The sequence below is a fragment of the Oncorhynchus tshawytscha genome, linkage group LG14, assembly GCF_018296145.1.
Source record: "Oncorhynchus tshawytscha isolate Ot180627B linkage group LG14, Otsh_v2.0, whole genome shotgun sequence".
Classification (NCBI taxonomy): Eukaryota; Metazoa; Chordata; class Actinopteri; order Salmoniformes; family Salmonidae; genus Oncorhynchus; species Oncorhynchus tshawytscha.
Genome location: NC_056442.1, coordinates 7,013,682 through 7,034,608, shown reverse-complemented (window position 1 = coordinate 7,034,608; position 20,927 = coordinate 7,013,682). Strand labels below are relative to the sequence as shown.

The 20,927-nt window shown below is 44.7% G+C and overlaps 1 protein-coding gene across 7 annotated transcripts; it reads left to right on the top strand.

Moving 5' to 3' along the window:
* Positions 1-8,332: 8,332 nt before the first annotated feature.
* Positions 8,333-20,345, top strand: LOC112266463 (ras-related protein Rab-9A). 7 transcript variants are annotated; one of them, XM_024443945.2, is made up of 4 exons: positions 8,334-8,582; positions 15,104-15,220; positions 18,739-18,776; positions 19,336-20,345. In XM_024443945.2, the coding sequence occupies exon 4, from the start codon at positions 19,415-19,417 to the stop codon at positions 20,018-20,020; it is 606 nt and encodes a 201-aa protein (XP_024299713.1). In that variant the 5' UTR covers positions 8,334-8,582; positions 15,104-15,220; positions 18,739-18,776; positions 19,336-19,414; the 3' UTR covers positions 20,021-20,345. The 7 variants fall into 7 exon arrangements, with proteins under 7 accessions (XP_024299717.1, XP_024299713.1, XP_024299712.1 ...); XM_024443944.2 differs by having other exon boundaries at positions 15,101-15,220; XM_024443949.2 differs by lacking the exon at positions 15,104-15,220 and having other exon boundaries at positions 8,333-8,582; positions 19,340-20,345.
* The last annotated feature ends 582 nt before the right edge of the window (positions 20,346-20,927 follow it).

Genomic DNA, 20,927 nt, shown 5'->3' with positions numbered 1-20,927 from the left:
AAAATAATAGTGAAGACATCAAAACTATGGAATAACACATATGGAATCATGTAGTAACCAAAATTGTTAAACAAATCAAAATATATTTTAGATTCTTCATGTAGCCACCCTTTGCCTTGATGACAGCTTTGCACAGTCTAGGCATTATCTCAACCAGATTCACCTGGAATGCTTTTCCAACAGGCTTGAAGGAGTTCCTACATATGCTGAGCATTTGTTGGCTGCTTTTCCTTCACTCTGTGGTCCAACTCATCCCTGTCACGACTTCCACCGAAGGTGGCTCCTCTCCCTGTTTGGGCGGCACTCGGCGGTCGTGGTCGCCGGTCTACTAGCTGCCACCGATCCCTTTTCTTTTTCATTTGGTTTTATTTGTCTTGTTGTTCGTGTAGCTGTCATTTGTTTGGGTTGCATTTTGGTTTGTTCTGCCGAACACATGTTTTTTTCGGGACTACGTTCCTGTTGTTTTGAGGCTACTGTTGTGGTCCTGTTCCTGTTCTTTGGACTCGCGTTTAACTTAGGGATTCCCTTGGTTCAGGTGGACCAACCCTTCCCCGTGCACGCCCTAGATAGTCGACCGTTAGGGTCAGGGCTGGTCAGGGAGGCCACGGTTCCACTGGACATGGTGATGCATGGGGGTCATGAGGAGCGGATTAGTCTCTTCCTCATTGATTCTCCTGCGTTTCCAGTGGTGCTGGGGATTCCCTGGTTGGCTTATCACAAGCCCCAAATTTTGTGGAAACAGGGGGCTCTTAAGCAGTGGTCAGAGGAGTGCTCAGGTAGGTGTGTGGGAGTTTCCATCAGTGCTACGACGGTGGAGAGTCCGGACCAAGTCTCCACCGTGCGCATTACCCCCGAATATGCCGATTTGGCTATCACTTTTCTGTAAAAAAGAGGGCGACCCAATTACCACCTCATTGACGAGGGGATTGTGCGATAAACCTCCAGGTGAATGCTGCACTTCCCGGGAGTCCCGTGTGTCCCCTGTCGCAGGAGGAGACGGTGGCTATGGAGCCACATGTCATTGAATCTCTGGGACAGGAGTACATTCGGCCCTCCACGTCACCTCCTCGAGTTTCTTTTTTGTGATGAAGAAGGAGGGAGGTCTGCATCCGTGCATTGACTATAGAGGTCTAAATTCCATCACAGTGGGGTTCAGTTACCTGCTACTTCTCATCGCCACGGCGGTGGAGTCATTTCACGGATCACGCTTCTTCACAAAACTGGATCTCAGGAGCATGTATAGGGGTGGGAGATGAGTGGAAGACTGCGTTTAGTATCACATGGCCATTATGAGTACCTCGTCATGCCGTATGGGTTGAAAAAGGCTCCAGACGTTTTCCAATCCTTTCTAGACGAGATTCTCCAGGACCTGCACGGACAGAGTGTGGTGGTTTACATCGATGACATTCTGATCTATTCCGCCGCGCATGTGTCTCTGGTGCGCAGGGTACTTGGGCGACTGTTGGAGCATGACCTGTACGTCAAGGCAGAGAAATGTGTGTTCTCCAAACAAGCCGTCTCTTTCCTGGGGTATCGCATTTCCACATCTGGGGTGGTGATGGAGTGTGACCGCATTGCGGCCGTGTATAATTGACCGACTCCGACCACGGTAAAGGAGGTGCAGTGTTTTTTAGGGTTTGCCAATTACTACCGGAGGTTTATCCGGGGTTTGGGCAGGTGGCTGCTCCCATTACCTCACTGCTGAAGAGGGGTCCGGTGCGTTTGCGGTGGTTGGCAGATGCGGACAGGGCTTTTGGTCGCCCGAAGGCGTTGTTTACCGATGCTCCCGTATTGGCGCATCTGGACCCCTCTTTGGCATTCATAGTGGAGGTGGATGTGTCCGAGGCTGGTGTTGGAGCCGAGCTATCACAGCGCTCGGGCATGCCCCTGAAGCTTCGCCCCTGCACTTTCTTTACGAGGAAGCTCAGTCCGGCGGAGCGAAACTATGATGTGGGGGACCGCGAGTTGCAGGCTGTGGTAAAAGCTCTAAAGGTGTGGAGACATTGGCTTGAGGGGGAGCAACACACTTTTCTCATCTGGACTGACCACCGTAATCTGGAGTACATCCGGGCGGCGAGGAGACTGAATCCACGTCAGGCAAGGTGGGCAATGTTTTTCACCAGATTTCGTTTCACCATCTCTTATAGACCACCAGGTTCCTGTAACGCTAAGGCCGACGCACTGTCCCGTCTCTACGATACCGAGGAGCGGTCCATCGATCCCACCCCCATACCTCCGGACTCTTGTCTGGTGGCACCGGTGGTATGGGAGGTGGACGTAGACATTTAGAGGGCGTCATGGTTAGAACCCACGCTACCTCAGTGTCCAGCTGGGCAGCGGTACGTCCCACTTGGTGTTTACGATAGATTGATCAGGTGTGCACCCACACGCTACCCTCCTCTGGTCATCCGGAGATCGATAGTACTGGTGGCCCACCTTGACCAAGGACGTGAGGGTTTATGTTTCCTCCTGTTCGGTGTGCGCCCAGTGTAAGGCCCCTAGACACGTGCCTGGAGGGAAGTTACAGCCCCTCCCTGTTCCACAGCGGCCGTGGTCACACCTGTCGGTGGACTTCCTCACCGATCTTCCTCTGTCACAGGGGAACACCACGATCCTGGTCGTTGTGGAGCGGTTTTCTAAGTCCTGCCGTCTCCTCCCTTTGCCCGGTCTCCCTACGGCCCTACGGACTGCGGATGCCCTGTTTACACACGTCTTCTGGCACTACGGGGTGCCTGAGGACATTTCACGTCCAGGGTCTGGAGAGCGTTCATGGAACGTCTGGGGGTCTCGGTCAGCCTCACCTCAGGTGGAGAGAGTGAACCAGGTTGTGGTCAGATTTCTGCAGTCGTATTGCCAGGACCGGTAAGGAGAGTGGGCGAGGTTTGTCCGATGGGCCCAGATGGCTCAAAATTCACTCCGCCACTCCTCCAAAGACCTGTCGCCGTTTTAGTGTGTGTTGGGCTATCAGCTGGTCCTGGTACCGTGGCATCAGAGCCAGACCGAGGCTCCTGCGGTGGAGGAATGGGTGCAACGCTCAAAAGAGACCTGGAGAGCCGTCCAGGAATCCCTGAAACGGGCCGGTGGGCGGCAGAAGGAGAGCGCTGACCGCCACCGCAGTGAGGCTTCCGTGTTTGCACCGGGGGACCGGGTCTGGCTCTCGACCTGAAACTTGCCCCTCCGCCTGCCCTGCCGGAGCTGGACCCACGGTTTGTGGGGCCATTTAAAGTCCTGAGGAGAATAAACCAGGTGTGTTATAGGTTACAGCTCCCCTTACTATCGTATTAACCCCTCGTTTCATGTGTCTCTCCTCAGGCCGGTGGTGGCAGGTCCACTGCAGGACGTTGAGGTGCGGGAGGTCCCCGGTGTACACTGTACGTTCCATCCTGGAGTCTAGGCATCGGGTGAGGGGCCTGCAGTACCTCGTGGATTGGGAGGGGTACGGTCCGGAGGAGAGGTGCTGGGTGCCGATGGGGGACATCTTGGACCCATCTCTGCTCGGTGAGTTCCACCGCCTCCATCCAGATCACCCTGCGCCTCGCCCTCCGGGTCGTCCTCGAGGCCGGCGTCGGCTCTTCCTGTTCGGGCGGCGCTCGGCGGTCGTCGTCGCCGGTCTACTAGCTGCCACCGATCCCTTTTCTTTTTCGTTTGGTTTTGTCTGTCTTGTTGTTCGTGTAGCTGTCATTTGTTTGGGTTGCGTTTTGGTTTGTTCTGTTGAACACGTGTTTTTTTCGGGACTACATTCCTGTTGTTTTGTGGCTACTGTTGTGGTCCTGTTCCTGTTCTTTGGACTTGTAAATAAAACATCCTTTCTTGCAATTCGCTCTCTCCTGCACCTGACTCCACACCCACCTCTCCCAGGGAGAACTTGACAATCCCAAACCATCTCAATTGGTTTGAGGTTGGGTGATTGTGATGCCAGTTTATCTGATGGAGCACTCCATCACTCTCCTTCTTGGCCAAATAGCCCTTACACAGCTTGGAGGTGTATTGGGTCATTGTCCTGATGAAAAACAAATGATAGTCCCACTAAGCTAGTGGTTAGGTCCTTGGGCCAGTAACAGGAAGGTTGCTGGATCGAATCCTAAGAGCTGACAAGGTAAAAATCTGTTGTTCAACCCCTGAGCAATGCAGTTAACCCACTGTTCCCTGGGCGCTGAAGACGTGGATGTAATTTAAGGCAGCCCCACACCTCTCTGATTTAGAGGGGTTGGGTTAAATTCAGAAGACACATTTCCGTTGAATACATTCAGTTGGACAACTGACTAGGTATCCCCCTTTCCCAAAACGCAATCCAGATGGGATGGTGTATTGCTGCAGAATTCTGTGGTAGCCATGCTTGTTAAGTGTGCCTTGAATTCTAAATAAATCGCAGACAGTGATCGCACCCCCACACCATCACACCTCCTCCTCCATGCTTCACAGTGGGAACCACACATGCTGAGATAATATGTTCACCTACTCTGAGTCTCACAAAGACACTCAAAATTTCAAATTTGGACTCAATAGACCAAAAGACAGTTTTCCCACCGGTCACCGATGTCCATTGCTCATGTTTCTTGGCACATGCAAGTCTCTTCTTCTTATTGGTGTCTTTTACCAGTGGTTTCTTTGCAGCAATTCAACCATGAAGGCCTGATTCACGCAGTCTCCTCTAAACAGTTGATGTTGAGATGTGTCTGTTACTTGAACTCTGTGAAGCATTTATTTGGGCTGCAATTTCTGAGGCTGGTAACTAATTAACTTATCCCCTGCAGCAGAGGTAACTCTGGGTCTTCCTTTCCTGTGGTGGTCCTCATGAGACCCAGTTCCATCATAGCACTTGATAGTTTTTGTGACTACAATTGAAGAAACTTTCAAAGTTCTCGACATTTTCCGGATTGACTGACCTTCATGTCTTAAAGTAATGATGGAATGTCGTTTCTCTTTGCTTATTTGAGTTGTTCTTGACATAATATGGATGTGGTATTTTAACAAATAGGGCTATCTTCTGTATACCCACCCCTACTTTGTCACAACACAACTGATTGGCTCAAACGCATTAATTACACAGATGAACTTTTAACAAGGCACACCTGTTATTTGAAATGCATTCCAGGTGACTACCTCATAAATCTGGTTGAGAGAATGCCAAGTGTGTGTAAAGCTGTCATCAAGGCAAAGGGTGGTTACTTTGAAGAATCTCAAAAAATATATATATTTTGATTTGTTTAACACTTTTTTGGTTACTACATGATTCCATATGTGTTATTTCATAGTTTTGATTTCTTCACTATTATTCTACAATGTAGAAAATAGTACAAATAAAGAAAAACCTTGAAAGAGAAGGTGTGTCCAAACTTTTGACTGGTACTATATATACAGACAGATACCTTTCAATCTATAAGTTCTACAGTCATCATATACAGCTTCATGCATCTAATGCTTACAGCTCCTACAGTATAAACATTTTGTAACACTTTTATGTGTGCAAATTCTGATATGTTCAAGTACACTGCCCACAAAGGTATTTGAAGTCCAACCCCCCCCCCGTTACTCATACTGTATGAATATATCATATAAAATGTGCTTGCATTCTAAAGTGACTGTAAGCAACGGGCCAATGCAAACCATAATACAACAACCATGTTACTTGTAGTGGAATAGTCTATGACACACAGGGTGGGTGTGACCGTACAAAACAAAGTGCCACTGTCAGACCTCTTATCAGACCTTGGTTATCACACCTGTGTACACACATTCATATACGGAAATGTGTACACACATTCATATACGTAAATGTGTTACCACAACTGATAAAGGTCCTTCTATGTCACTGGACTTTCTGTTCTCTTCAAGTTAGGAGAAGTGAAGGTTGTGTAGTAAGAGTAGGTAGCCTAACGGTTTACAGCGTTGAGCCAGTAACCGAAAGGTCGCTGGTTCAAATCCCAGCCACCTAGGTGAGCAAGGCACTTAACCCTAATTGCTTCTATAAGAGTGTATGTTATATGACTTGAGTGTGGGAAAAGTATTGTTGCAATTTGCAGCAACAGTAGACTGGGTGTCTGTTGAAAAAATAAGGGTGCCTGTGGTCTCACTATGGTTGGAGTATGCAAAATAAACAGACACCTGATACACACACAGTACCAGACAGATTCCCCCCTAAAGCATTTCATTCATACCACATCATAGTGAGCATGAATCAACCGTAATCCTCCGGATACATCATATGACGAGCATTGGAGGCATTCCCTTTCTTTGTGTACGATTTTATAGATATTTTTCCAAACAATACAAAACAAACGCATGCAAACAGCAGCACACAGACGCACACAAACATCAACGACATCACACCTACTCACACCCCCATCTCCACACGGTCTACATGGACTAAACTGCACCATTTTGTTTCTCTCTGACGCCCAACATTTCGATAATAAAGCATTTGACCTTTCCATTTTATTAACCATGAAGGATTTGGTTGATTTCCAATTTTAAAGTATACGTTTTTTTTCAAGATGATTAACGAGAAAAGTATTATCCAACCCATCAGTCATAGGAGGCATTACTAACTTCCTTTGCATGCCCTTTTTGGATATCTCTAAGCATTGTGGGAGGATGTGGGCGATTGTGTCTATAAGGACTCTGGTGGGCTGCGGCTTCCCGTGAGACCAATCATCTCTCCGATGGGAGTTCATGGGAAAACAATGTGATGAGTCACCACAGTGGCAAATCGTAAATACACTGTACAGATGGACATATGTTAAAAACCACAGCAGTGGCTGAGCAGGAACATCATCAACATTTTCCTTCCCAGAAAATACCTTACTGTGATCCGAGGCCTACGGTGAGCAGGATGGATCAAAATACATAATTCAAACAATGTGAGAGTGGCAGAGATCCATACTTTCGATACTAAGTGCAATCATTCACATTCACTTGACAATGGAAAGGCAGTAAGCATCTGTATATATGCATTCAGTCAAGGGAGTAATGGAATATGTTAATCAATTAATTGTTCAGCGCACTTGAAATGAGTCATACTTTCACCCAGATTTCCCATGGATGGACTGTTTCGACATCGTCTTCTGAATTATGAACCATGCTGTAGAGCAGGCGTACTCAACTCTTACACTACGAGGTCCAGAGCCTGCTGCTTTTCTGTTCTACCTGATAATTCATTGCACAGACCTATTGTCAGTCCCTGATTAGAAGAGGAACAACGAAACAATGCAGTGGAACTGGCTTTGAGGTCCAGAGTCGAGTTTGAGGGCTGTAGAGCCTCAATACAACTTAACACAAGCGGAAAGCAGACACAGTAGGGGGTGGGGGGATGAAACACAACACACTGTACCAGTTAACAACAAGTAGGATAGGAGATATCTCTTCTCAGCTATTTCTAGATTAAAAACAATAACGTCTCTTATCACACCGACTGAAACATCCCCCCACCTCAGACATAACAGGGAGGGGGGGGGGGGCAAACATACAGTAACAGATGGGCGGTCCAATAGTATCCTGAGGTGATGTACTAGTGTCTCGTGAGACTCTTTGTTAGCAAGCACACAGATGCGTAGAGTTCAGGCTCGGCGAGCAGGGGTGAATCCAGTGGGATAACAAAATCTGTCACACACACTAACCCACCCCCTCCCCATCCCTGTTGTCTGTCTGCTCTCAAGGTCACTGTGCGTGCGTTTGTGCGCGCGTGTGTGCGTGTGTGTGTTGGCCGGAACAGTCAGCCTCCCCCTCCCTTCCTGTACACTGTGTTGTCTGCAATACTGACTGAATCCATCTCTCCAGTCTCCCCTAACAGACTGATGCAGCGATGATGCCGTTATATCACTGCTGTAAGTGAGTCTAAAGTGAACTGGCTTAACAGACATCGTGACACATTCAACATAGACACAATCCTTTCACGAAATGTGATTAACAAATAACATAAATCCTTTTCAGAATAAGTTGCATTTTTTAAAAGAATGACTAGTGTCAGAGTACTTGAGCAAGCTGGCAGCAGGGAGAAAATGAAACATTTGTGGGAGGTACCTTGGTGCAGGAAATGGTAATATTTGGGTGTAAAGGATGGGGGCTTGGGGACTGGCCACATTCCTTTTCTACCTGCTCATTCTGTATGAGAATCTTCATGCTTTAAAACAAGTTCCCTCCTTATGAGGTGTCAAGCAGAGACGTTGGATGTGGTTGTGTGTGCGCATTTGTGTGATGGAGGAGGAGACAATGTGACAAAGCACATTACGCCATCACGTCTATCTGATACAATCATAAGGCAGAGAGCGCCTCCTTGTGGCCATAACATATCTGAGCATCATTATCATCATCACTACCAGCTGGTAAAATTCCATTCCCTCGTACAAGGAACGCACGAGTGCAGGGAGGACAGACTGCGGTAGCGGGCCAAGCAAATGATTCAATAAGATCCAAAGGAGCCTGGTGCGGGTTTTTAGAAAGTCCAATCATTCCTGGTTGCAGTTAGATCAGCACACTGGGGCCAGTCGATGTTGTGGTAGGCCTACAGCTGGTTTTCCCCTTGACTAATCAACAGACCAACCTGACTCCACCCATCTCCTTCCCCATACTGTAGCATGATAAGGGTGAGTTTAACGTGTTCTGAGAATTCAGTTTTATTCCCCACTGATCTTTTGTATTTAAAAAAAAGTATTCATACACATAACCTCTGTATACCTGCTGTAAACAGTACATAGGAGGCCTAAACATATAGGAGTGGCAAGATTTCGTGAGAACATTGAGTATTGTAACTCTCACCTGCATGTATGCTTTCAGAGAAAAGGTGAAACTCTCCCTTAGTTTATTGAAAAGGTCACCTTGTATTCATCAAAGTAAAAAATAGAGCTAAATCCCCACAACACAAGGGCTCACTACACCAATTACAGGTTTCCAATACCTTTACTCTGCTTAACTTCTATGGCCAATGATTCCCACATTTGGGCCCCAGGACTGAGTTTGGGAATCCCTGCTCAAGAGCATAACGGCATGAATATAAAAAATCTATTTCTCTTCAATGCAAACCATGTCATGGAAAAGCAATGCCAAAGGTTTTAGTCAGTGTTTTTTTCCCCCCCCATTTATTTTACTATTGTCGTTTTTGTTCTTTTACACTTAAAAAAAAGTCAGTAGTTACATACAAACCATTCTCTGTTAACAGACTAAACGCATTGTGCACAGCTACTTGTGTAATGTAGCCTAGGTAAGTTATACCATTAAACACACTGCCCATTCAATAATAAAGGTTCAATCAAATCAATAAAAATTATAACACATGAATAATATAATGTATGCCACATTCAGAGTCATTGTGTGTTAAACTTGATCCTGGTTTACTGTACAGGTTTACTGTACGATGCCACACCTTAGCAATGCCTACTGCTCTAACTATAGACCTACCAGGCTGCCAATATTAATGAAACACAAACATTTGCCTTTCTTCTTTATGTCATACCAAACAGGGAATAGCTCAAACCCCATTCATCTAACACCTGTCGCTTTGCAAACCGTTAGCTTTGAAAGTTCTCAAGCGAGAGAAGGGGAAAAGATCCTCATGCCTATTCTACTTGAACCGTTCTACTATTTGTCTGGCGGCAAACTTGCTAGCCACAATTTCACATCCCAGATGTCATGTGCCCATTTCCACAGTTCTCCCTCAACTTTCTAACTTTATTACATAACAAAGTTATTTCATTTCACAACTGACAGACTTGCCTCATCTTGCTTGTAATACTTCCTTTTCTTAGCTTTCGTTCATTGGCCGCATTGCAGAAAAAGTAACTGGTTTCAGCACTGTTGCTTGAGAGAATTCGCCAACATGTAATCTACTCTCCACAAACAACTCCACAACAAACACTATTATAGCTGACCAAGGTGTGACCTCAAAACAATACTTTAAAACAATGTGATATGGGTAGATATGGCTTTATTTATAGAATATTAATTATTATTATGTATTTTCTACCTAATACGTTTTTCAACCTTGCCTACAATTTATTTCATTATAATGGAAATGGAAACAAACATGGCAAAAAGTCACATGGACATATTACAATCAAAGATTTTCTATTATATTGACAAGATAGTCGAGTGAACGCTCTAACAATGGAAATAATTTTCCTCAAAGATGGAAGCAAGCGGGAGGAGTCACGATCAGGTGGGACCATTCTAGCCAATGAGAGGGCAGATTCACGCGTGTGAACAACAGGGATAACTCTGATATAAAATCGTTGTTTTTTTGAAGAAATTCCATGTGCGTCCGCTTGTATCAATATATGCGTAACAAAATAACAATTACGAAACTTATATTCGATCAATTAAGATTCACATAGCAAATTATATATTAATTATTTTGTTTTAGCAAATTCAACACTCTCATTGACCTCCATACAAAAATGTTTCATTTCATGTCTTATTTTCTTGGACATATTTTGGGCGGAGTAAACCTTCTCGCTTAGCCTCTTCCTTCCTGTTACAATATTGCAACAAGTAACAGTTGGACACGGCCTGGCTGAGCGGCGCCCTCTTTCAGAAATCTGGTTTGGAAAACAGAACAAATGGCGGTTGACAGCTCGAGAACTGCTATTCGATTCGAGTGGTAGGCTGTGCTGTAATTTTCGAACCGAAAAGGGGTATGAATAACGTTTGGGGCTTTTAAATTATATTTGATGTGATAGAATTTAGCCAACACATTGCATCAAAGCTTCCGTTTCCCAACATACATTTTAAGCCAACACCTCATTTGGCCGCCTTTCGTTCCAGTTCTCTGCTGCCTGTGACTGGAACGAATTGCAAAAATCGCTGAAGTTGGAGACTTTTATCTCCCTCACTAACTTCAAACATCTGCTATCTGAGCAGCTAACCGATCGCTGCAGCTGTACATAGTCTATCGGTAAATAGCCCACCCAATTTTATCTACCTCATCCCCATACTGTTTATATTTATTTACTTTTCTGCTCTTTTGCACACTAATATCTCTACCTGTACATGACCATCTGATCATCTATCACTCCAGTGTTAATCTGCAAAATTGTAATTATCCGCCTACCTCATGCCTTTTGCACACAATGTATATAGACTCTTTTTTTTCTACTGTGTTATTGACTTGTTAATTGTTTACTCCATGTGTAACTCTGTGTTGTCTGTTCACACTGCTATGCTTTATCTTGGCCAGGTTGCAGTTGCAAATGAGAACTTGTTCTCAACTAGCCTACCTGGTTAAATAAAGGTGAAATAAAAAAAATAAAAAGTGTAGCCTGTCCTGAAGTGCATTAGCTGCATTTTAGAATGTGGTTTCAAAATTCTGTACAAAAGTGTCTGCCACACTTCAAAGCATTGCATAAAAAATGTATTAACTGCAGAAATGTTTGCAGGCCCAAGGGTTTCCAATGCCAATATCAAACAAAATGTCATGGCCCTACAAAAGCTGTAGCCTAAATTGCATTTACATATCAGTCGTTCTCCGGCCAGTCTCTAAGAATATGACCACCATACCATGGACACAAAACAGATCACTCATCATACTCTCCAAATGGACAAATTTAACAGGGAAGGTAACTATGGCAACATTATGCCTCTCCTGACCGCCCTTGATAATGCCTGTGTGACTTGTGAGCAGCTGCAAGACACAGATATCGTCAGGGTCATTTACAGACTCCTCAATACCTGCTCAGACCATTCAGTGAAAAAAACTGCCAAGCACCTGTTGTCAAAATGGAAGAAACTCTACAGCCACCCCTATCACATCTCAAAGCAGAAGGGAAGCAGAGAAGAATTCACTGTCATTGGAGAGAGTATGCTGGCTGATAAAGCTTGTCTGGCAGACAGAGGTGGCCTAGCTGCTGGTGATGCTAGTAAACCAGTGGAGTTGGGTGCGTCTTGTGAACATGTGGTTTTCCATACTGGGCCCGAAGACAGAACACTCACAAATGGGACCAAGTGTGGGAGAGCTAAGGGAGAAGGGGTGACATCATGGCAGGCAGCTGGTGATTTGTCTTCGGAGTCCATTTTGCCCACCCTCTCAAAGCAGTCAGAAACTCCTGCCACCACTTCCCTGGGTAACCCTTCCCCCTGTAAGGATTCCTCTGAGTTGGCTTTGAGGACAAAGTGCATCCAGCTCCTCCTTGGTGCCCTCAATCCAGAAACTTCCAAGGAGGCAGAGGGGAGGAGGACTGCACATCCACGAGCGGCACCGTGCAAACGAGGCCAAATACAAGGCCTGCATCAGGGGTAAGGTGGCCAACCTAACAAACAACAAAAACGGCCACCTTCGGTGTGGTCTCCTGGGTGGCAGCCTGGGGCCGTAAGTCTTCGCCGGGATGTCTGTGGAGGAGATGGCCAACGAGGAGCTCCAGCGGCAAAGGGAGGAGTACTCCTCGTGGGGGGTGAGCGATAGGCAGCTCTCCCAGGACCTGGAGGGGACACCCACCCAGAAGCTGCGGTGCGAGGGGTCGGACTGCAGGGTGACGCGGGTGTCCCGGGGCACGCTGTTTCTGCCGGCGTGGGTTCGCCAGGCCACTGCAGACCAGGATGCCATGACCTTTGTGACCTGTAGCAGGTTTGGGGAGCAGTGGTACCACAGCGGCTGGTTGTGCCTCTGATATGCCATCCTCACCACACCACATGTAAAATGCCTGCTTTGTTTTTGTCGAGATCCTGCTGATACGTCTTCACCCTATCAAACGGAATAATGTCATGTTTTAATGACAAAAATTAAGAATTACATTTAACATTTTACCACATGTGTTGTATGCATTACATTGTCATTAAACCTGCTGCGTTACATACTATAATACAAAAGTGTTTCTCTTTCTTTTACAATTTCTTTCTCATTTGCCATTAATAGGTACCATGTGTTTAGCATGGGGTCTGTCTGTGTGTGAGAACACAAGATGTAGTCCCTATGTTGACATTTCTGTTGAGCTGCAGAGTAAGACCCATGTGGCCTTCCTGTGGTCATGTGACCCTGTGAGCAGCACAAGGAGCATGTGACCCATTAATCAGCCCAAGATACAGCTCCGGCAGGGTCATGTCTAGAAGGGATACAGCTTATGTCAAATTGATGTCAAAAGTAGATTTGTATTTTATTTTAGCTAACTGTTTTCTGAACCTTAACCTAATTATCCTAACCTGCTACGATCTCAATTTTGAGATCCAGAAAAAACCCTCTGGCCGGGGGCTTGCTGATCTCCCATGATCCTTCACTTTCTAGCCCACAGCCAGTGCTAATGACTCAGCAGCCCATCATTGTGATGACAGTTGGACAAAGTTAGCTTAATGAGTTATTCTCTGTGGGCAGGGATAGGGGTTTGAAGATATATGGAATGGTAGCAGCATTTCATATCAGATAAGATTATAATGAATGGTTATATTGCTTAAGAATGTTCAAGTTACATTGCTAAATGGGTATATCTTTCATTGAAATGACCATTGAACAGCAGGAAATGTAAGGTTATAGTATATGATTTGTTCTTATCAGTGTTTTTATAATGTGTCTGTACACATTACAGAGACATCTGTATCAGAGTCATTGGAGATATCATTGTTTTATCAATTTAATTAAGTTTGTGTTTCACTGTCAGTATGGCAAATGTATTTTCAAGGAGTGGCTTTTCCAAAGTCCATGCAGTTCCCTATCTTTTTGATAGTCTCCCTATTTATAGCCTTTAACTTTTCAATCGTTGTCTGATAACTTTCTTTCTTTGAGACACACACACACACACACACGCGCGCGCGCGCTCGGGCAGTATGTGTGTACTGTGCATGGTGGTACTTACAAACATACACACCTTCACAATCATTCACATTCACACTGTTTAATACATTGTGCAGGCTTTTCTGCCCACTCCCACACTGATAATATTACAATAGATAAACGTTATCAAGTGGAAAGTCCACATTCTCCTATCTTTCAAAGAGCACACTATTGCTGATACTGTACATTGAGGTACAGCAGAATACAATGTAGGGGAGAGTGGGATAAGTTTGAGCCAAAGGGGTAAATTGAGCCACCCTTGTTTCTAGGGAAACCATACACAAAATGTATCTTTTTACCAAATATTTAGGAAGAGGTTGTCATTTCATGGAGTCTGTTAAGGAAGAAACCATATGGAAAAAGTGGTAAGCAAGTTATGTGCAAGAAACTGATTTTCACCAAGTCATATGACTTTAGAGGTTTAGAGGTGTTAGAGGTTTCATGATGCTTGTATCTAAACCAAAGTAGATCATTTTACAATTGTTCTATACATCATTTGGGGTCAATATGAGGTCCTACACCTAGCATGAAATTGCATCCTTGAAGCTGTGTGGGCTAAAATAGTCAAATGTTTGCCTTGGGGTAAAGTTGAGCCAATGGTTGAGCCAATCACAAGTTGAGCAACTTGAAGTGTTTTCTTCCCAGGCATAATGCAAGGCATTATCGCTTGGATATGAGATATGAGACCAGGCCCTGTTGTTATGTTAAAAGTGTTAAGGTGTTCAGCCTGCAATGTGAATTGTGTAGACATGGTTTTAAAAAGGTAGTGGTAATATTTCATTCAGTACAGACATTTGTAGGCGGCTTAATTTACCCTCTCCCGGGGCTCAATTTACCCCATACTACAATTTATCTTCTTAAAATCTGATTTTAAACCTAACTTTAGCGGTGTAGTTAACGTTATGCCTAATCCGAACCTGAATTTGGACTTTTGTAGACAATTTTGACTTTGTGGTTGTGCTATCTAGTGGAAACCGTGTTCTTGTCACAATGGGGCTTGGCTATGCCTGACAAAGTGCAGCGTTTGAGTGATTGACTGTGTCATTGACTAAAAGATTGCTATAACATATGATGTAATTAGCTTTAAAAAAAAAACTACCCATTGCGTTGTAAGATCTGACATGTGTAAGCAACTCCTGGGCAGAAGAACGCGCCCATTGTATGGAATATTACAGTGACGTCATCACTATTGCCAGAGATGTTTTGTATGGGCATTGCCATGGCCACATTCAAAAGCCATGACGCATCAGTGTTTAGAATGTCAATTTCCTGCTATACTTTCATATACTTTTTCAGTAGTAAAATCACAATTACACACACATTAATAGCTTCCTTTATCCATTTTGCCCACAGTAGGCGTGACAAACGATCGGTCATATGAGCGTCAGTAGCACCATGTCACCGGGAAAACTCGGCCGCTTGTGAGGATTTTGCAATGGGATGGCACCGCCGAAGTACATTATAAACAGCAAGGTACAGTTGTAACCAAGTGATACTATTCGTTGTTAGATATTTTAGACTTTCACATTTCATGTTAACTATATGTATATATATGTTTTTACCAATTAGCCTAGCCAGCTACATTAAGCCAGCTGATGTTTAAGCTACGCGCATGATCTCAGACTACGTGGTTCACGGCAAGCGAGCATTTGGTGCTTTCGGGACAACTGGGAACTGGAAAAAAACGAAGTTAAACCATGAGTCGGTGATCTTCAGGTCGGAAAGTCGGAGCTCTAAAAAAGCTGCCCAAGTTTCCGAATTGTAATTTCGAGTTGGATGACAGTTCAAAAAGATATTTCCAAGTCAGAGCTCGTTTTTCCCCAGTTGTCTTGGACGCATTGAAGTCAAGGATGTTCGAGTTCAGAGTTGTTTTGAACGCGGACAGTGATTTACTGTATATTTACTAGCAGTCTTTATTCCTATTGTTTGTTTGTTATTTAGGCCATGGGAGTCCGCTATACTTATTCCATACGACAGTCTTGTTGTTTACCTGCTAATCAACCTACAGTACTACCAAAGCAAGTTAGTTTCAAATAGCCTATAGCTATAGCCTACGTCCCTTTTCAGATCATCTTCGCGATGGATATGTGTTCACTTTTATCCAAGTGTGTCATCAAGCAAACATTCCAAGCTTCTGCGCATGTCCTATCCAACCAAGTTTTTTATTTTATTTTATTTATTTTACCTTTATTTAACCAGGTAGGCAAGTTGAGAACAAGTTCTCATTTACAATTGCGACCTGGCCAAGATAAAGCAAAGCAGTTCGACAGATACAACGACAGAGTTACACATGGAGTAAAACAAACATACAGTCAATAATACAGTATAAACAAGTCTATATACAATGTGAGCAAATGAGGTGAGAAGGGAGGTAAAGGCAAAAAAGGCCATGGTGGCAAAGTAAATACAATATAGCAAGTAAAACACTGGAATGGTAGTTTTGCAATGGAAGAATGTGCAAAGTAGAAATAAAAATAATGGGGTGCAAAGGAGCAAAATCAATAAATTAATTAAAATTAAATACAGTTGGGAAAGAGGTAGTTGTTTGGGCTAAATTATAGGTGGGCTATGTACAGGTGCAGTAATCTGTGAGCTGCTCTGACAGTTGGTGCTTAAAGCTAGTGAGGGAGATAAGTGTTTCCAGTTTCAGAGATTTTTGTAGTTCGTTCCAGTCATTGGCAGCAGAGAACTGGAAGGAGAGGCAGCTAAAGAAAGAATTGGTTTTGGGGGTGACTAGAGAGATATACCTGCTGGAGCGTGTGCTACAGGTGGGAGATGCTATGGTGACCAGCGAGCTGAGATAAGGGGGGACTTTACCTAGCAGGGTCTTGTAGATGACATGGAGCCAGTGGGTTTGGCGACGAGTATGAAGCGAGGGCCAGCCAACGAGAGCGTACAGGTCGCAATGGTGGGTAGTATATGGGGCTTTGGTGACAAAACGGATTGCACTGTGATAGACTGCATCCAATTTGTTGAGTAGGGTATTGGAAGCTATTTTGTAAATGACATCGCCAAAGTCGAGGATTGGTAGGATGGTCAGTTTTACAAGGGTATGTTCGGCAGCATGAGTGAAGGATGCTTTGTTGCGAAATAGGAAGCCAATTCTAGATTTAACTTTGGATTGGAGATGTTTGATATGGGTCTGGAAGGAGAGTTTACAGTCTAACCAGACACCTAAGTATTTGTAGTTGTCCACGTATTCTAAGTCAGAGCCGTCCAAAGTAGTGATGTTGGACAGGCGGGTAGGTGCAGGTAGCGATCGGTTGAAGAGCATGCATTTAGTTTTACTTGTATTTAAGAGCAATTGGAGGCCACGGAAGGAGAGTTCTATGGCATTGAAGCTTGCCTGGAGGGTTGTTAACAGTGTCCAAAGAAGGGCCGGAAGTATACAGAATGGTGTCGTCTGCATAGAGGTGGATCAGAGACTCACCAGCAGCAAGAGCGACCTCATTGATGTATACAGAGAAGAGAGTTGGTCCAAGAATTGAACCCTGTGGCACCCCCATAGAGACTGCCAGAGGTCCGGACAGCAGACCCTCCGATTTGACACACTGAACTCTATCAGAGAAGTAGTTGGTGAACCAGGCGAGGCAATCATTTGAGAAACCAAGGCTGTCGAGTCTGCCGATGAGGATGTGGTGATTGACAGAGTCGGAAGCCTTGGCCAGATCAAGAATACGGCTGCACAGTAATGTTTCTTATCGATGGCGGTTAAGATATCGTTTAGGACCTTGAGCGTATGGCGGTAATCTGTTTGTTGACTTGGCTTTCGAAGTTCTCTGTTGGCTAGTGATATATGTAATGCTGGGGATAGGACCAGATTGGCTTGTTCTACAAATCAGTGGTATGATATTTTAGTAGGGCTCTCTTTTAAATAGATGGAGCATTACCATTTACCATAGTAAAACAGAATACCATTGATTACCATGCTGATAATGCTCAAACAGTATATATGTTTTTTCTAACTGAACAGTTGGCCTACTTCCCCTTTAAAATATGTGTGTGTGCCACAACTGCAGAAAGGCAGCATAACAAAGGTGCAGTCAGTCAGTGTCCTCTCTCAGTCAAGTTATATTCCGGCACATTCAATTCACTGTAGTTGGCTGAGGCGGCTAACAATAGGCAACGTCTTCAACCAATTTGACTAACAGGATGTGCGTCTGTTACCTATGTCTCTGACCTACTTGGGCTGATTTGCCCATTTCACTTACGCCTTTGGATGTTATTATATCATTATGGAAATGGATAGAGGGCTAGAGAAGATTTCTGAAGTTGTTAACTCCATTGACTAGAGGTCAGTGGTGCAAGTCATTTCAATTTAGTGACACAGTATTGTCACAGTATTTGAGGAGCCTGCTGAACACTACCTCAATCCGAGACGAGACATTGATCGATTATGTAATGGAGAGGCATTGAGGGGGTGATAAGCTCATATTTCTCTACACATTCTAACCCCTTCATCACCAACCAAATAACAGTTGGAGCCCTGTTTAAAATTGTCACTCTGGAAGAAGGCTCAAACAGGTCTCACAGGGATGTTAGGAATTGGAATGATAGGATTTTCTGTTTCTTCTCATTTTGAAAAAACAAAGCAAAAAAACAACTTGAAATATAATTCATAGAACTGCAAGTGTGTTGACCCACCTGGTCTCTTGGACTAATTTGGGTCTTTGTTTAAGGATAACACTCTTCTTTGCTTTCTCAGCAGCGTGCAACGTCGGTCATTGCTTAATAGCAGAAACATTGAACCCGTCAGTCAGTGTGTTCGTGTGTTACTGGATTCATAACCAAGGCCCACAACAACCTGGAATTGTAATACCCATACCAGACATCCATTAGACTAATAGGGTTGAAATGAATGACATTCATTCCAATTACAGGAACTTAAAGGCCTCATTAAATGCACGTCATGGAATCCTTTGACATGTTCACGTAGTTCATCATCGTCATGGTATTAGTCTGACATCATGCCTTCTGTTTTTTTCTAACAGGTGCTGAATTAGGCTATGGTTTGCCCTGATATGTAACGGTAAGAAATGGCATGTGTTGCAACAATTAAGAATGTATTACTGTAACTGTCTCTTGTGTCCTTACACAATGCATTCTATACTCAACTGTACTACTGTATTGTGGTAGGATAAACTAAGTTTTCGGCCTATCGTTGTCTACTTTACGATCGGCCAAACTCACCCCGCGTATTTAATGCAAAGTGTCTGCTCTGAAGCCGAGCTTTATGCATGCAAAACGGTCTCGTGGTGTGTGTGTGTGTGGCCTCTGGCAACAGCTTTGCTCATGTGATTCTCTAAGAGATGCTCATCTGATCATTGTCCATGTGACACATGCTGAGTATATTACAACTCCTACAACAGTTAATGTCGGGCAGGAAAATGCTACGTCTTCATTGGATAAGATATCAACTACTAGACTGTATAGCATTGTGACTGATTTGACTTTAGCTGACTACAGATGAGGTACTGCGTTGATATTGTTAATCTGTGTTTCTTAATCTCATTTTCTTTTCACAGACTGTTAACAGAGCAATCAATCAGTTGATTGATTAACCTGAATGACTGTCATATATTTGTCAGGTAGCAGCAGCGCTTCCCAGACCATCTCCCGACTAGCCAGCTACTCCACCAACCCTTCAGCCCAGGCCCAAGCCCAGCCATGACAGCCAAGTCGTCCCTGCTCAAGGTGATCCTCCTGGGGGACGGCGGCGTGGGCAAGTCCTCTCTCATGAACCGCTACGTCACCAACAAGTTTGACACGCATCTCTTCCACACCATTGGCGTGGAGTTCCTAAACAAGGAGCTGGAGGTGGACGGGCGCACCGTGACGCTCCAAATCTGGGACACGGCGGGCCAGGAGCGCTTCCGCTCGCTCCGGACACCCTTCTACCGTGGCTCTGACTGTTGTCTCCTAACCTTCAGCATGGATGACAACCAGAGCTTCCACAATCTCAACAACTGGAAGAAGGAGTTTGCCTACTACGCTGATGTCAAGGAACCCGAGAAGTTCCCATTCGTGATCCTGGGTAATAAGTTGGATGTGCCAGAGAGGCAGGTTTCGGGCGAGGACGCCCGCCAGTGGTGCCGCGACAACGGCGGCCACCCGTACTTTGAGACAAGCGCCAAGGACTCGACCAACGTGGTGGTGGCGTTTGAGGAGGCAGTGAGGAGGGTGCTGGCGCAGGAGGAAGGGGGGGAGCACCTCATCCCGACGGACACAATGGACCTGCACAGGAAGCCGCGCTCTGGCGCCTCCTGCTGCTGAGATGTAGGGGTGATTACCTTTATTTGATTCTTAAAGGCCCAATGAAGCTGTTTATCTCAATTTAAAATGGGCAAAAATGGATTTTTAGCAAAAAACTATTTCTCAAGCAAGAATATGGCTAAGACTGGGAAAACTAGCTGGTATTGGAAGAGGGGTTTGGAACTGTCTTTGTTATTGGTCTATTAACCAATCAACCGCATAGTGATGTCACCATGGAAAGCTGAAACTCCCGCCCATGCAAACCTGCTGATTATAATGTCCTGTGTAGATTGTATTTTCAACCACCAACTATCAGGAAATAAACTGATCACATTTTTTCACAGTTTTTACAGTGTTTGTTTAATCAGCTGTTATACAATATGAATTTTGACTGCACTGGGCCTTTTTAAAGAGACAGTAGGAGCTCATTTGAACTTCTCCTGCCCAATTCTGGCCAAATTGGCTGTAACTTGTGAGTACTGATGATACCAACGGCCACTCTGTTCCAATTCTCCTTTTTTAGCTGTGATTAATGCATTCGTTCTGCTCTGTGCTCCTCCCTTGGTTTACACGACTGCATGTGTACGCGGACACACAGCCTGTTCATAACGTCATACACACCGACCCACTTAGGCTATATAAGTTTCATCATACACAGGAGTGTACATAGTTGGGCCTGCTATTTGACATTCCTTTGTGCTGGCGAGAGTGTGTGTGTGTGTGTTATCAGTGACCACTACGATCAAGAGATTACTTTGTTGTGCATTCCTCCTCCCAAGAGTTACACTACTACTGTGCTGAAAGACACATACAGTAATCAAGTAATGACTAAGTATTTACATTTTGGTCATAGCAGACGCTCTTATGCAGAGCAACTTACAGTAGTGAGTGCAGTACTTTTTCATACTGGTCCCCCATGGCAAACGAA